Source organism: Meriones unguiculatus, chromosome 18 (assembly GCF_030254825.1).
Source record: "Meriones unguiculatus strain TT.TT164.6M chromosome 18, Bangor_MerUng_6.1, whole genome shotgun sequence".
NCBI lineage: Eukaryota > Metazoa > Chordata > Mammalia > Rodentia > Muridae > Meriones > Meriones unguiculatus.
The window spans coordinates 10,832,834-10,847,692 of NC_083365.1; the positions used below are offsets into that span (position 1 = coordinate 10,832,834).

The window sequence follows — 14,859 nt, forward strand, 5'->3', positions numbered from 1 at the left end:
ATGAATGTTTACTCTGTACCATTATTTGTTGGAGATAAACTGTTCTGTATTTTATAGGAGCCTACAGTTGAGGGACTTGGGCCTTACAGTGTCAGAACTGTTAATGACTGTGGGGACTGTAAAGCTGGACGAAACGCATTTCCTATGACAAGGGCTCACTGAGATAGGAGGTAGACAGTCACAGCTTTAAAATGAGGTTTTGAGCCCGCTGTGGTGACACACGCCTTTTACCTCAGCACACTCAGGAGGCAGAGGATCTCTGAGTTTGAGGCCAACCTGGTTTACAAGAGTGAGTTTTAGGACAGCTGGGGCTACACAGAGGAACCCTGTCTCAAAAACAAAACAAAACAAAAAAAAGTGATACTTTGATGTTTTTGATGTCCAATTAACAAAGGGTAGAGTTGTAGCAGTATGAACTGTCACTTTGATAGAGTCTGCAGTCACCTAGGAGATGAGCTGAGAGCAGGTATGTGGGGATTATCTTTTTATGTTAATTGACCTTAATTGCAGGTGGGACCAAAACTTTTCTCCTTAAATTGCTTTGGTCGGTGTATTCTAGTACAGCAACAGGAAAATAAGTTAAGACAGTGTGTTTATATTAAATACAGAAATGAGCAAATCTGGGGCTGCAGAGATGCCCAGTGGTTAGGAGCACCAGCTGTTCTCAGAGAGGACCCAGGTTTGGTTCCCAACACCCACATGAACTCCCTTTCCTGGCCTCTGCGGGCACCAGACACACACACATGGTGCACAGACATACATGCAAGCAAAAGACCCATACATACAAAACTAAAAATATTTGGTAAATATATTTTTAAAATAAATGAACAAAATTAAAACAAAGATGGCAAATGTCTGGAGAGTGGCAGCCCTTTGGTCTGATTTGGATCTAAAACACCCCCCAAAGATGCAAGTTCTCTCTCTCTCTCTCTCTCTCTCTCTCTCTCTCTCTCTCTCTCTCCAGACACTTCCTGTCATGATGATATCTCAAAGCAGTATGTCCGCAGGGCCCTGAGATATCCTAGGCTAGGAGTCAAATAACTCTTTCTGCTTTATGAGCTCATCATCTCAGATATTCTGTCACAGTAGCGGAAAGCTGCCTGACACATCCATGGTAAGATAGTGACTAGGAAAGGTACAAATAACACCTTTGTTTCTTGATGCTGCGCCGTGAGGTTCAAAATCTTAAAGCACAACCCTCAAGATCTGTGCATTGTGTGTGAAATCTGTAGTGGTTGTGAAGTAGAATAAGGTAGAAAAGACCGATTATTAGATACTGATGTATGTAGTGATTTACCTGAAGCACCGCTTGTACTGCCTCTTTGCCAAACTTTTACTACCTAAAACAGAATGACCTGAAGGAATGGCTGAAACAATGAGTCACTGCCCCTAGCAACCTGCTGACCGCCACAAACACTTCTGTGAAATCTTGCTTGCTTGCCAGCCCCACCTTGCATTTAGAATATAAAATGAGAAGGCAAACCGGACAGGGTGTCAAGGCCCTTCATGAGCTGTCCTGGCTTCAGTCCACTGGCGACATCTCCTCTCTTCCACTCGCTGGAGTCAGAGCGTTTATCCCAGAAAGATTCCCACAACAGTTCAAGTGAGACCGCCACGGTTGGCCCTGCTGTTGGAGGAGATTTGGGACGACGGGCTGTGTGGGAGAAGCCTGTCCCTGGAGTGGCTTTGAGAGATTCCAGTTCCCGCTCCACTTCCTGCTTGTGGCTGAGGGTGTGCACCTTCAGCTTCCTGTCCAGCACCATGCCTGCCTTCGGCCATACCCCCTGAGGTCGTGAAGCACCCAGCCCTTTGGGCCCATAGGCCAAAATAAGCCCTTTCCTCTGTGAGCTGTCTTGGTCTTGATGTTTTGTCACAGCAATGGAAAAATAACTAACACACAACTACTTTCCAGTAAATAAGTGTATTTTTACATGAGACTTTAGTTTATCCCCGAGAAGTATCCAGATTGAGTGGGACACGATAAGCATATTTATATGGACTATTGTAAGTAACGCTTCCGCTACTCCAGCAACACACTTCAGCACCGCGTGCGCATCTCAGATACCCAGCTTCACCTGAGGAGTAAACCGAAGCCACACTTCTGACTTAGTGAATGCATTTCTTGAAGCATAACTCAACTTTCTCATCTCAGAGTCTGGCACAATAAATGGAATAGCTAAACATCTCCTGGATGAATTTTAAAAAATGAACGATTCAACAAATGAACAACAACAAAAAATCCCTCACGCTAGAGACCAACAGCGCCTCTTTTTATCGTTAGTGAAAAGTCAGTGGCAATGTAGAAAGAGATACAATATTATTTATTTATTCAGTATTTATTGAAGAGGGGTCTTGGGATGACCTGTTTGGTTCATTTTTTTTTTTTTTTTTTTTAATTCAGAAATGATCAGAAAATAATAAATCCTCTCAAGGCAGCAAGCGCTGTTTTCCCATGTGGCCAGAAGGTGGTGCCAGAGGTCATGCTTTGGGCCACTGCTTGTCCTTTCTTCCAGAGACCGGGCCTCTCCAAGCCTGCCTTAAGAGGAGGGGAGCCCACTCTGCCCTTGTGTGCCCTCTTTGCAATTGGAAAATCCCCACCACCAGCTGCTGGTGTGAGCACAGTGGGACGGAGGCAGCACCAGGGTAGAAAATGGAATGCGAAGCTTCGCTGTGGAGAAGAACAATGAAAGCAAAAGAAAGGACAGGTGACTGCAAAGCCAGGATGAAGGTCTTTGCATTAGAGGGTGGGGCACACAGGTCATCAGAGCAGAGGCAAGGGTCAACCACCCCTCTCAGTTTGTCAGGAGAGAGTCCACGCAGGAGGCTGCAGAGCTTGCTGTGGGGGTGAGGAACTGACCTCTAGTCAGCTTTTAGTCCTCTAGGAGGCAGAAGGGCCTGTTGCCTGGAGACAGCAAAGAGAATGGTGGGAAGGAGGGGAGTCTCAGAAACCTAAGGGGAGAAAGCTGACAAGACAGACCCAAGAGGGCTGTCTCCAGCACTAAAGGTGGGTCTCCAGGTTGTCATCGTTTCTGCGTGGTGTCTCCATTCCCTTATCCGTTCTGCACACTTTCACTGTTGGCCTGCTAGTGCGTTGGGCTATTTTGGATGCACTGGATAGACGCAGTAGATATGAAACTTACACAGCAGTGAGAAGATAGGCAGCTGCTTAAATAAGCAAACATCAAATAACAAAAGGAAAAAAGGGAAAGGCTGTGAAGAAAGGGGGTCACAGAGTGGGTTAAGTGGGGTAACAGTGAAAAGGGGAATGCTCAGGGCAATACACCTGGGAAAGTGAGGTCGGGGATCCTGACAAAAGAGCAGCCAGGTCTGTGGGAAGGCAAGGAGGTAGAAGGCGCACCTTAGAGCTTCTCACAGGATGGCTGAGCAGCACACCGCTTCTCCGGTGTGAGGGCTGCCACTGGAATCCAGGGAGGCTGGTGCTGGCTTTGCGGCAAACAGACTACAAGAGTCGGTTACGGAGGAACACCGCCCAGTGGCTGCTGCAGCCAGTCAAGGCAGAAATTCGGGAACCGTGAAGTGAGAAAGGGCAGCTGATGAGATTACCTACGGCAACTCGGATGATAGGGAGTGGAGAGTGACTTGGGTGTTCTCCTGAAGCCAAAAGATGGCGAGACAGCACCTGGATTAGACACTGAAGGGGTGGGAGGACCAGTTCTGCCTTGGCCCTGCTTTGTCTGTGGAAAGATGGCGCAGCCGGTGCCACGTGTTTTGCGTAGTTTGCTTCCTCTGCTTTATTCTTGTCAGTGGGCACAGCCCTCCTCCAGAAGAGCCTGCTGGTATGGCTTGGGTCATTGCGGAATTATGGTGACTGGTTTTAGGAGAGAAAGAAAAGCTAGACCAAGTGAAACGGTAGGCCAAGGCAAGACCCCAATCCCAGAGCTGCTTGCAAACAGTCAGGACACACATGAGAGAAACATCCCAAACTCACTCATAAGCAAAGGACAGCTACCTGCCCACTCAGCTAGACAGGACGCTGAAGTCACCCACAAATGAGAAGACGATGAGGTGACATGGCCTTGGGCTGGGGTGTAGAGATGGCTGTGTGACCCCATATGACCCCAATTCTTCGGGTAGGGGTAGTGGTAGTGGTAGTGGTAGATACAAGACAGGAAGAAGTAGAGGGTGAGGTGGTGCGAACAGGCCCAAATCACATGTGCACTGAATCTGTAAAATGAAAGTCCCGATGCTTCGCATTCCTTGAGAGCAGGTGTTGGGTGTTCTTTATTATCAGCGACAACACTAGAATAAAGGGACATGATAATGGCTTTCTCCACTACCTCCACTTCAGGGGGATGAGCCGGGGCAGTGGCCAGCCCCTTTGTCTAGTATTAAATATACAGCGTGAGGTTATTGTCATGGCCAACCTCAGCAGGACACTTCCTGCCTGTTGCCCTATACAGATGGGAGATGGGTTTAATAAGCAAGCTGCTGACCCAAAAAATCCATCCTCCTACCACTCTGCTACTAAGTTGAAAGACCATGAATTAGAAAGGTGATTCTTTCTTGTTTTTTTTTTTTTTTTGTGTTTGCTTGTTTGTTTTTTGCTTTTTGAGACAGGGTTTCTCTGTGTAGCCTTGGCTGTCCTGCACTCACTTTGTAGACCAGACTGGCCTCAAATTCACAGAGATCTGCCTGCCTCTGCCTCCCAGAGTGCTGGGGTTACAGGCAGGCACCAGCATGCCAGCTGAAAGGTGATTCTTAAGAACTAGCCAGTGGCCTGCCCTATACTATGCCCAGAAGCAGCCTTTTCCCATCCCAACAAGCCCAAGCAAATGCACAGTTACTGCTACAGTCTGGATCTGGACTGTCCTCCAGAGGCCGATGAGTGAAAGCTTGGTCCGTGGCATTATTGAGATACGATGGAACCTTTAAAAAGAGGACCTTATGGGAGGGATCCAGACTATTGCAGGCATGCCCTTGAAGGGTATATGGGGACCCTGGCCCCTTTGTAGCCCAGCCACCATGAGATGAACAGACCTCCACCAGAGGCTCTTCCCATGACCTATGAGCCAAATGCAATGGAGCCAACCAGCCATGGCCTAAAACCATGAGCCGGGACAAACCTTTCCTTCTTCTAAGTTAATCACCTAAGCAGTTTGTCTCAACAACGGAAAGCTGACTACCGCAGAGACTTCATCAAATCAGAGATACTTCACTCCTACCCCATGATCTATAAGCTGCCATGAAGTAAAAAAAAAAAAAATAACAGTCACTCATAAGTGACACCACAGCAATAGCAGAGACAATGACTGTCAGGTGCTCCAGGCCACTGTGGAATGTTTCCGGGGCTCTCACAAAGCAACAGCTGGAAAACCTTAGCCTGGGCATCCCCGGTGCCTATGACACAAGACACAACTAAGTGTACGGACAAAAGGATGTAACACAGACTTCAGGAAATAACTTTTCTCTGCAGGTGAACTTCCAGGTGATGGAAACGGCACGGCAGCCCTGGTGTGGGCGTTTGCGGGAGTGCTGCACGCTGGACAGAGCCCAAATACCAAATCTGCTTTCAACAACTTGGTCAGCATGTGGGAAGCTTCCCATGTCCTGTCAGAGGCAGTGCGACCTTCTGAAGGGCTTTTATCTCCCTTGTCCATCTGCCTTGAATCTGCTTTGGGGACTGTGAGTCACTCACGCTACTCCGAGGACACAGCTATTTGCTGGAAGGCAACATCCTGGAGGCATCCTGGAGGGCTGAGCATTTCAGCAGACACTGCAGAGCCTCACCTCCTGCACCTGTCCCTCCTGCAGCTCTGAAGGGGCCCTTGGCTTCCTCCTCCGATTGTCCCCTCAGGAGACAGCATGTCCCCTAAGCTGTGTGGCCCAGGCAGCCCACACAGTTCTTTTGAGAACTTTAGTTTTCCCTGCTATGAAAGCCTCACTTCCCTCATACAGCTGCAGATATGAAGGTCACGGGAAATGAACCAAAGACAGTAATTACCCACTATCCGAGCCCAAGGTCAGTCCTTATCACCATGCCACCAGTGGGCTATGTGACAACTTGAAATGTCACCTATAGTCTCAAGAATTTAGTTCCCATTTGGCGGGCTATTTGGGGAAGCTTAGGCAGTGTGGCCTTGCTAGGGGAAGTCCGTTGCTGGGGTCAGATGTTGAGGTTTATTTTATGTGTGCGGGTGTTTTGCCCAAATGTGTGGTTATGTAACCTGTGCACGCAGCACCTGCAGAGGCCAGAGGAGGGTGTCGGATTCCCTGGAACTGGATTTGTTACAGATGGTCATGAGCCACCACGTAGGTGCTGGAATTTAAACTGGGGTTTTCTGGAAGAGAAGCCACTGCTCTTACCACTGGACCACCCCAACCCTGGGCTTCGATGTTTCAAAGCTGCTCACTCTCTGTGCTTCCAGCTCCCAGTTTAAGACTAAGCCCTCAGCCTCTCCAGCTGCCATGCCTGCCGCCTGCTGCTTCCACTCCACCATTAAACATTTCCTTCTATAAGCTGCTTTGATCATGATGTTTTAGCACCGCGATTGGAAAAGTAACTAACGCAGAGCGTAAGTCCTTCGTCCCTTTATTGCTGTTAAGATGTCATCAGTCCTCTCAGAGCTGGGCAACATGACCATATTTGGGGTTGGGAGGGTCAGAAAGACTTTCAAACACAGCTGGTTTTAAATTGAGGCGTGCGTATAGAAATTCAGCACACAGCTTGGTGCACTTTCACCCACATGTAAATGTATCAGCTCCCAGCAACTATCCCCATCTCTCACTGCTGACACTGTGGATTAGGTCTGTGGGTTCTTGAACTTTTAATAAAAACAAAGCATCCAATGCAGAGGCTTGCACCTATGTTTTCATTCAATGAAAGGCTAGCCAGGAGCCATTTGTTGATTCTACCACTTTGTAATATTCTATTCACATACAGGCATTAGTTTATCCTTTCTTTGGTTGGGGTAACCTGGGCTGGTTCCAGTTTCTAGCAATTATGCAGGAGTGAAATGCTGGCAGGCACATGGCCAGCGTTAGTGGAATCTGCCGTATAGACTTCGGGCATGGCTGTGCCTGTGTCCACCACCGACAGCAATAGCTTCGGATTGTTTTGGCGTACCAGCCTCATCTTCCCAGTACAACACAACAGCTGGCCTGGACCTCGGCACAGGGCAGGCTTCACTGCCTGCCTGTGAGGCGAGCACGCCACCTTTAAAACTTCCCTTATCTGCAGAGATAAATCATCTTTTCCACCCAGGGCTGACATCCACTGTCCTATGTACCAGGCTGGAGAGGTAGCTTGGAGGTCAAAAGCATCTTCCAAAGAACCCAAGCTCAGCTCCCCAGCACCCGCATGGTAGATAACAAACACCTGTAACTCCAGTTCCAGGGATCTTACACCCTCCTCTAGCCTGTGGGTGCCAGGCTTGCACAAGGTGCACATACATACATGCAGGCAGAATATCCACACACATAAAAGTTTAAAAGACAAGAAGAAACCGTTCGCCCAACATTTGTGATTGACATCCTGCTAGCACATGGGTGGTGCTGGTACCAATGTTCTTCCTCCCTTCCCTTTCTTTCCCCCTACCCCCGACACACCTAAAGCCCCCAACAAGTAGTCATCAAATAAACATTTTGAGGTTCTTTATCCCCAGTGGGCTTCTTTACAACTCTGACAGCTGGCAATTACATTCCTCCTACTTTAAAAAAAAAAGTCCTCTGTGACTGCTTTTGTGGGTTCCACTGCAGTTGGTAGAGAAATCCAGTGACCATGGAGGTGAGCCAGAACGTCCTGACATAGTTCACAGAAAGTAAAGGTGGCTTCCACAAAGGAACCCGGACTAGAGAAAAAGCAGCTGGTGGTGGCCAAAGGAGGGAATCACTGTATAGTGTTTAAGTTCTGTTACAGACGACATTCAACATGTATTGTTAATTTAATGCCTGAATCAGACTCACTGCCCTGTGGCCAGCAATAAATGCATCAGACCCTGGTACGGAGCTACAATCCCATAGAGCTCACCTTCATTCTACACAGCCTGCCTGCCAATCAACCCAGCTCCAAGAAAGGCAAGCTGAATGGACGTAAACAGAAGAGGTAAAGGAACATATCCTCAATAAACATAAATGTCTTCCCTTTAAGGAGCACAGGCACCAACCCCTAGTCGGAGATGTGATGAAACAAACACACGCAGAGACTCTGAACTGAGGACAGACGCTAAGGAGCATGGGAAGGGTCATTCTTTTATTATCCCAAAATGGAAAGTATTGAAGGCACTTGCAATAAAATGGAGAGAGTAGGGAGGCAGGAAGCAGAATCCCACCTGGTCATTACCCAGCCTGGAGAAAAAGAAAAGGCAGCCCAGTGTCCACTACAAAAGATAAAATTCCCTTCTACAGACAACTAGGAAATTACGAGTACATGAGCGAGGGACAAGGACCAGCAGTCACGAGTTAGTGGTTCTTTAAGGAACAAGGCTGGCAGTGAGGAGCCCCTCAGGGCCCCTGCTGGAAGAGGTCTCGGTACATCTCGATGAGCCGAGCAGCCTCGCGCTGGCCGGAGAGCAGAGCACCATGGGTGGTGGAGTAGTATTTGCGGTGCGTGGCCTCACCGGAGAACAGCACCTGCATGGGCTAAGAGGAGGGAGGCGGAGTGAGGGCAGAGAAGCAGCGGAGGCAGTGGGCTCCCTGGCTGCCCAGGAACCCCCATTCCTACAGGGCAGACATGGACGAGCAGGACGAGGGTATTGTTGATTCTACAGGAAGAAGATTTAGCCACTAACATGCCACCTTCCCGTTCCTTCCCCACACACCCAGGCTTCAGTTCCTTCTGTCCCAAGGCTGTGAAAAGTCCCGGCTCTGCAGTCCCAAAGACTCCATTCACCTCTTAATAATAGTCTAGCCCTCCTAAACTTTCATTTCTTTATCAGCCAAATAGATTTATACCACCTGCTTCTGAGGCCAGCTGCAAAGATTAAACGGAACTATGCATGTAAGCACTTAGAATCTGGAAGAACATAAACAGGAAAGTTAGGTGGTAATTTAACAAACCTTTATGGAGCCCCTACTAGGGTCCAGGGACTGTTCTGGGCACTTGGCTGAGAATAGGTGAGCAGGCTGCTGCTGTGTGGAGCTTCTATGCTGGTGGGGAAGCCAGACACGAAACCCAGTTACTAAAGAGTGTCGTATGTGAGGATGGGTGTTTGGGTGAGATGCTGAAAGCCCAGAAAAGAGGTTCGGTGTCTGGGAAATCCCACAAGACCAGGACCTTTGTACTGCTTCTCAAAGGATGCTGGGTGAGGAAAGAGCAAAGGGAATTCACCCAGAGGGAAAAGCCACCACACTGAAGACAGTGAAATCTCTGGTCTAGCCAATGCTCAATCTTAAGAAATCAGGTGTCTTGGTGAGCCCAAGGTTGGTTCAGTATCCTGCATATGGGACTCGTGTGTGAACTTTCTCCAGGAATGCCGTGTTGAATCTGCCAAGAACATGCATCCCTAGCCACCTCCCAGGCGAGCTGCACCCTCCACTAAAGAGCTAGGAAAGGTGGGTAAACAGCAAGAGGGGTGAGCTGTGGCCCAGCACAGGCTGCCCCCCCCCCACACTCGCTCACTAGTCTCCTCCCTCCTTAATCAAGCCCTGGCTTGTTGTTGTTGTTTGTTTGTGTTGGTTTTGAGACAGGGAAAATAAGTAGCCTGGCTGGCCTGGAACTCACAGAGCTCCATCTGCCTTTCCCTCCTGACTGCTGGGATTGAAAGAGTGCACCACCACTCCCAGCTCAAGTCCTAGTTCTTAACTGGTTCCAAAGCCATTCAAAACAATAAAGATGACATGACTCGGGCTCTCTGTCAGCGAGGGGTAGTCACGTGACTACATTCTAGCCAGTAAGCTCCTAGGACTCCCCTTTCTGGTCCATGAACTTTCTTCCGTGCTGTCTGAAAACATACTCCCGCCCTTGTAGCCCACCTAGAACCACAGCAGGACTGAACACGGAAGCCAGGAGCTAGTGACATCTGGTCCTCCCACCACCCTCCAGACTTTTGTTGATTATCTCTGCTTTGCTTTGCTTCCGTCAAAGCCAGGGTCTCCTTTGTAGGAACACATCCTCTCTACACACCTTCACTGAAAGAAATCTCCTTCAATAACTCCAAAGAACTACTTTAAATATAATTGTTGCATTTTAACATTTAATGTATTTCATACTCAATGAACAAAATTTACTATGGGAGCCTCTCTCTCTTTCTCTCTCTCTCTCTCTCTGTGCGTGCGTGGATGTGTCACCATGTCTACACAGAAATCAGGACAACTTGCAGGAATCAATTCTCTCCTTCTATCCTTCATATGGGTTTTAGGCACTGAACTCAGGTCAGTCATCAGGCGTGGCAGTGAGCTCCCTCACCCACCAAGCCATCTTGCTGGCCTCAGATTTATTATATTCTTAGAGCACAGCTGGCCTAATTTGGGAGAGGGCAGTATCCTCAAGTGTCACCTTGCTTTAAGACAGTGTCTGTGTATCTCGGGCTCATCTCAAACTATGTGGCCAAAGATAACTTTGAACTCTGATCCTCCCCCTCTAGCTGCCCAGTGAACGACAGTTGTGAATCGCCACCCAGGGTTTCTGAGGTGCTGGGGATTACACTCAGGGCCTCAGCCCTGCCAGGCAGCTACTCCACCAGCCGAGACACAACCCCAGTCCCTCAGATTCGTTCTCTAAAACACACTGAGGAGATAATTGCATTGCTATCCAACAGACCGTCCGCCCCGCATGACCCAGTGTGGGAACCGTTAGGCACATGTGGCTTTTGAACCTTAAATGTAAGTAGTGTGACCAAAGAACCAAAACTTCAACTTATTAATTTAAATTCTATTTCATTAATTCACTCTAACTGTGGCTGAAGGCTTATTGTCCAGCCCAGCAAGTGATGATTCACGCCTCAGAGGCTCAAGAAAGTATTTTCTATGTGATCCTACTTTTTTCTTCCAGATGTTAAGTGTTGTTGTCTTGTTCTCTCTTTTACTATGGGAGCCACCCCCACCGCTCCTCACCATGGCCCCTTAGTGAACACTACCCTCACCCTCCTCCCCTGGACCAGACACAGGCTTCTCGCCATCCACAGTCCACTCACCGCTGTCTTGGAGCTCTCTGTATAGGGCAGGGGCTTGGCCAGCTTCTCCACATCTGCCCCACTTGAGCCCACCTGTGTATACGAATAGGAACCCCGGAAGTACGGGTTGCTGCCCCAGGCTGAGCGCAGGATTCGCCTAGGTTTTGGTATATTGGGGTTCCCTGTTGGGAAGTCAAAAGAACCAAGACAAGGGAGAATAAGAAATGGCTAGATATGGAAGGTACCTCAAGACAGACACTCCACCTACCTCCTGGGCTCCAGGACAACCAGGCAGCCAGGAGGTGGACATAAAAGACTGGGAGAAATGAGGGGGGGCTATATTCCCGCTCACCATTTCCTAGAGACCCCCAGAAAACACATCATGCCTGTCTCAAGACCTTGATTTCCCTACTTTGTAGCATTACTGGCGATGGGAGGGTGTCTCAGTGGTAGAGCTCACAGTTGGCACTCATGAGGCCCTGAGACTGGTTTGCAGCCCCATTTAAAACAACTTCAGGTGATCATGTTTCCCTTCCCGATATCACAGAATCCTAAGAAGTTCTCCCGCAGCAGTGGGCAGAAAACAACCAACTAAAAGAGTCTGGATGCAAAGATGCTGGGTCTGACAGAATACGCCTGTAGGCTCACCACGCAGAAGCCTGAGGCAGGAGGATCTTGAATTCAAAGCAAATAGGTGGAACCCAGTGAGTTCCAGGCCAGCCTGGGTTACACAGTGAAACCCTATCTAAAAAAAAAAAAAAAAAAAAAACAAAAAAATTTACTCTATCATGAGTAAAACAGTTCTGAATAATATGAAACAGGAAATGGCCAGCTGTGGTGCTGGTGACACTTGAGTCCTTTTTACCAGGAAGCCCTTCGTGGAAAGGGCCATCCCTTTGAGTCATTCAAACTCCATTGGCAGTGTCTGCCTGAGGAGACAGAGTCTAAGCACAGTTCCCTGCAGTGGCTCTCCCAGTAGGCACGGCCACCTCGGTGCCGCCATCGCCATCCGGAAAGGGGAGAAGCGCTACAGAGGGAGGCGCTGCGGAGGCAGCCGGCCCCGAGGGCGGCGCGGACGCCGGGCCCACCTGTGAACTGCCGAAGCATCTCCGTGCAGATCTCGGCCACGGCCTCGTCGTCGCACCTCTCCATGACCAGAGCCTCCTCCCCGCAGATCCAGCCACTCAGCACGTGGCCGTAGCGCTCTGGCGGGTAGAGCACATCGAAGCCACAGATCTTGCGGTACCAGAGCTCAGGCGGGTAGGTGAGGGTGCAGCTCTCGGCCTCATCCTCCCACACGAACTGCAGACTGTTGCACTCAGGGCCCCAGAAGGGCTCCTCGAATTCAAGGAAGATCTTGTCGGTGGTACCGATGCCCAGGCGGTGGATGGCGGCCACCTTCTCCGTGGGCAGGCACGGCCTGAAGAAGCTGGTGTACTGCCTCTTGAGCACGCCCAGCGACACCGTCACGATCACGTGGTCGGCTGGGATCACCTCGCAATCCTCGCACTCCACGACCACCGGCCACTGCTCATCCTCGTCCCACCTCCCCTGCCGCGGACCCTCTCCACTCTGGCCGCCCTCCCCAGCGTCGTGATTGTGGTCACCCTCACCACGGGGCTCAATCTCAGGGCCCCGGGGCCGAGCCGAGGCCTGGTCCCAGTGGATACAGCGGACCGCTTTCCCCAGCTGGATGACATGCGGGGGAATGCCCTCAGCCAGCAGCTCCACAACTCGCATGAAGCCGGAGGGGATGATGTGATGGGCGCCGGGGATCTCCGTCCATTCTCCGAACGCGCTCAGGGATACCTCGTCTATGCTGTGAGAGCTGCTCTCGCAGCTCTCCACCTGTGGGGAGACGCAGAGAGAAGCCAGGTGAGGCAGGGCTAGGCCAGGCGAGGAAGAGCGCTCCGAGCAGCATGGCACTGTGGGCCCAGACTCCCCCAGAACTGGTCTGTTTTCACCCTGGCATTGGACGCCACAGCAGAGATACCTTCAGGTACTGCTGGATCATGGCGAGCTTCAGGCGCTTGGTGGCCTCTGTGTCGTCAGGGTCGTCTCTGATGCGATTGCGCACCTTCTCCCGGGTGAACACCCCGACGCTGTTCTGACTCTCAGCGTTGACTGGTTTACCATGCCGGAAGAACTCCTGGGTCAAGTTATAGACCTGCCGGAGAGACCCCTGGAGGGTGAGCACGCTCATCACCTCCCCCAGAGGTCCCTGGAGCAACCGTGGCTTCTGCGGGGCACCTGCCCTAGTCAGCCGGCTCCTTACCTCCAAGCCTGTAAGAGGTGAAACCTACGCCAAGCTTTCTTAGGGGGCCTTGCTAGAACAAACTACAAACATCTGGGACCTGTAGAATCCTCTCCATGGGGTCTGCGCAGGTCTGCCAGGGCCCCACCCCCTGGAGAATGTGGTCTGCACACATTCACCTTTTCCAAGAACCAGACGCAGAAACTCATTCCCTGCAGACATCCTCCTGGGACTACTCAGACCTATAAAGAGCCCCTTCACTTGGTCGGAAGAAAAAGGCAGCATCTCCGGGAGGCCCCAGCCCACCAGGAAACAGAAACCACTTGGCAGGCACTCCTCAGCCAAAACACCAGCCCACTCCTTATCCACAGTAACCATCAATCAGTCCCTTGAAACAGGATCCGGCTGCCTCCCCACCCGGCCTTGCCCATAATCCCCCCAAACACAAGTCTACTCCCAGCATTCACTCAACATGCGTTTTTGGGCTCTGCACCTAAGATGTAGTAAGCATGAGGAAGTCCGGAGCCTTGCCCATACTCAAGTTGATGAAACATTCTGAGAGGATGTCTACATGATACACTGTGACAGGAAAGATCCCAGGAATGGTGAGGTCAACCCAGACAACCCTGACTCACTGGGAAATAGCAACGCTGGCAATGAGAGGGAGAAGAACGGGCCATGGGCAGGAGAAACTGCACGAAGACGGAGGGTAAGGCGCTCAAGAAACTTGAAGTGGGTAGGTAAAGAAGCAACAAGAAGAACCTTGTAAGAAATGAATGGCCTTGGGAAAGGAGGCAGATGCCAGGGCAGGAAGGCCTGGACCCCATCCCAAGGCCCTGTATCCCTGACGTGCTGCGAGAAGAGGGCGGCATGATCCCCATCCACTGCTGTCATTTCTGGGACTGCAGCAGAGCGTTCCTCACTGATTACCTGTGGCCAGGTGGGTTAGTGGCTATCTCTCTCCTTAAAGAGAGTCTGAATTAGGCCAGCATGCATTCGTGGGAAAGATGTCTCTACACATGACAGGCTCATTCAGTAAAGATGCCTCTGCAGCATAAATCCCAGGGAAGAGTAAGAGTGAAACCGTTCACTTGTCCTGCCTGCAATCACAAGATGCTGGGCGGTCAGCAGAAGCTGGGGCCTCAGCAAACTCCCCCTGCAGGATCACTGCCAAGAATGCTCCTTCTCCTCCCTGGTTCTCCTCTAAAAGATAAGCAATATGGTAACCAATATTCCGCTCATGGTCGCTGCAGACCTCAGAGTCCCGCTGAGGAGTAACAAAATGTAGCCATCCCCAGCCAAGATACAGACCTCTGTGTGGGTAGTCTCCTCCCACGCAATCCTTGTAACACTGGGAAGTAGGTACAACCATGTACCTTTGCAGATGAGAAAACTGCGGGCCGGAGAGGACCTATAGCTAAGTGCTCAGTATTCTGTATCTAAGGCTAGGGATACAGCTCAATGAGACAGCACTTGCCTAGAACAGACAAGATCCTGGGCTCAACCCCCGGCACTGAGGGAAAACAAAGAAACAAA

At 50.3% G+C, this 14,859-nt stretch overlaps 1 protein-coding gene across 5 annotated transcripts in view; it reads right to left on the reverse strand.

Annotated features, from left to right (window-relative positions):
* Window positions 1–8,189: 8,189 nt before the first annotated feature.
* Window positions 8,190–14,859, reverse strand: part of Smox (spermine oxidase) — a 39,261-nt gene continuing 32,591 nt past the window's right edge. For 3 of the 5 annotated variants that reach the window (XM_021651007.2, XM_021650999.2, XM_021651056.2), the window contains 5 exons: window positions 13,063–13,236; window positions 12,158–12,917; window positions 11,091–11,251; window positions 9,016–9,105; window positions 8,190–8,598 (listed from right to left, as the gene is read on the reverse strand). In XM_021651007.2, coding sequence (XP_021506682.1) covers window positions 8,461–8,598; window positions 9,016–9,105; window positions 11,091–11,251; window positions 12,158–12,917; window positions 13,063–13,236 — 1,323 coding nt within the window. In that variant the 3' untranslated portion in view covers window positions 8,190–8,460. The remainder of the gene's footprint in view (window positions 8,599–9,015; window positions 9,106–11,090; window positions 11,252–12,157; window positions 12,918–13,062; window positions 13,237–14,859) is intronic. The other 2 variants (XM_060371870.1, XM_021651065.2) reach the window with 2 other exon arrangements.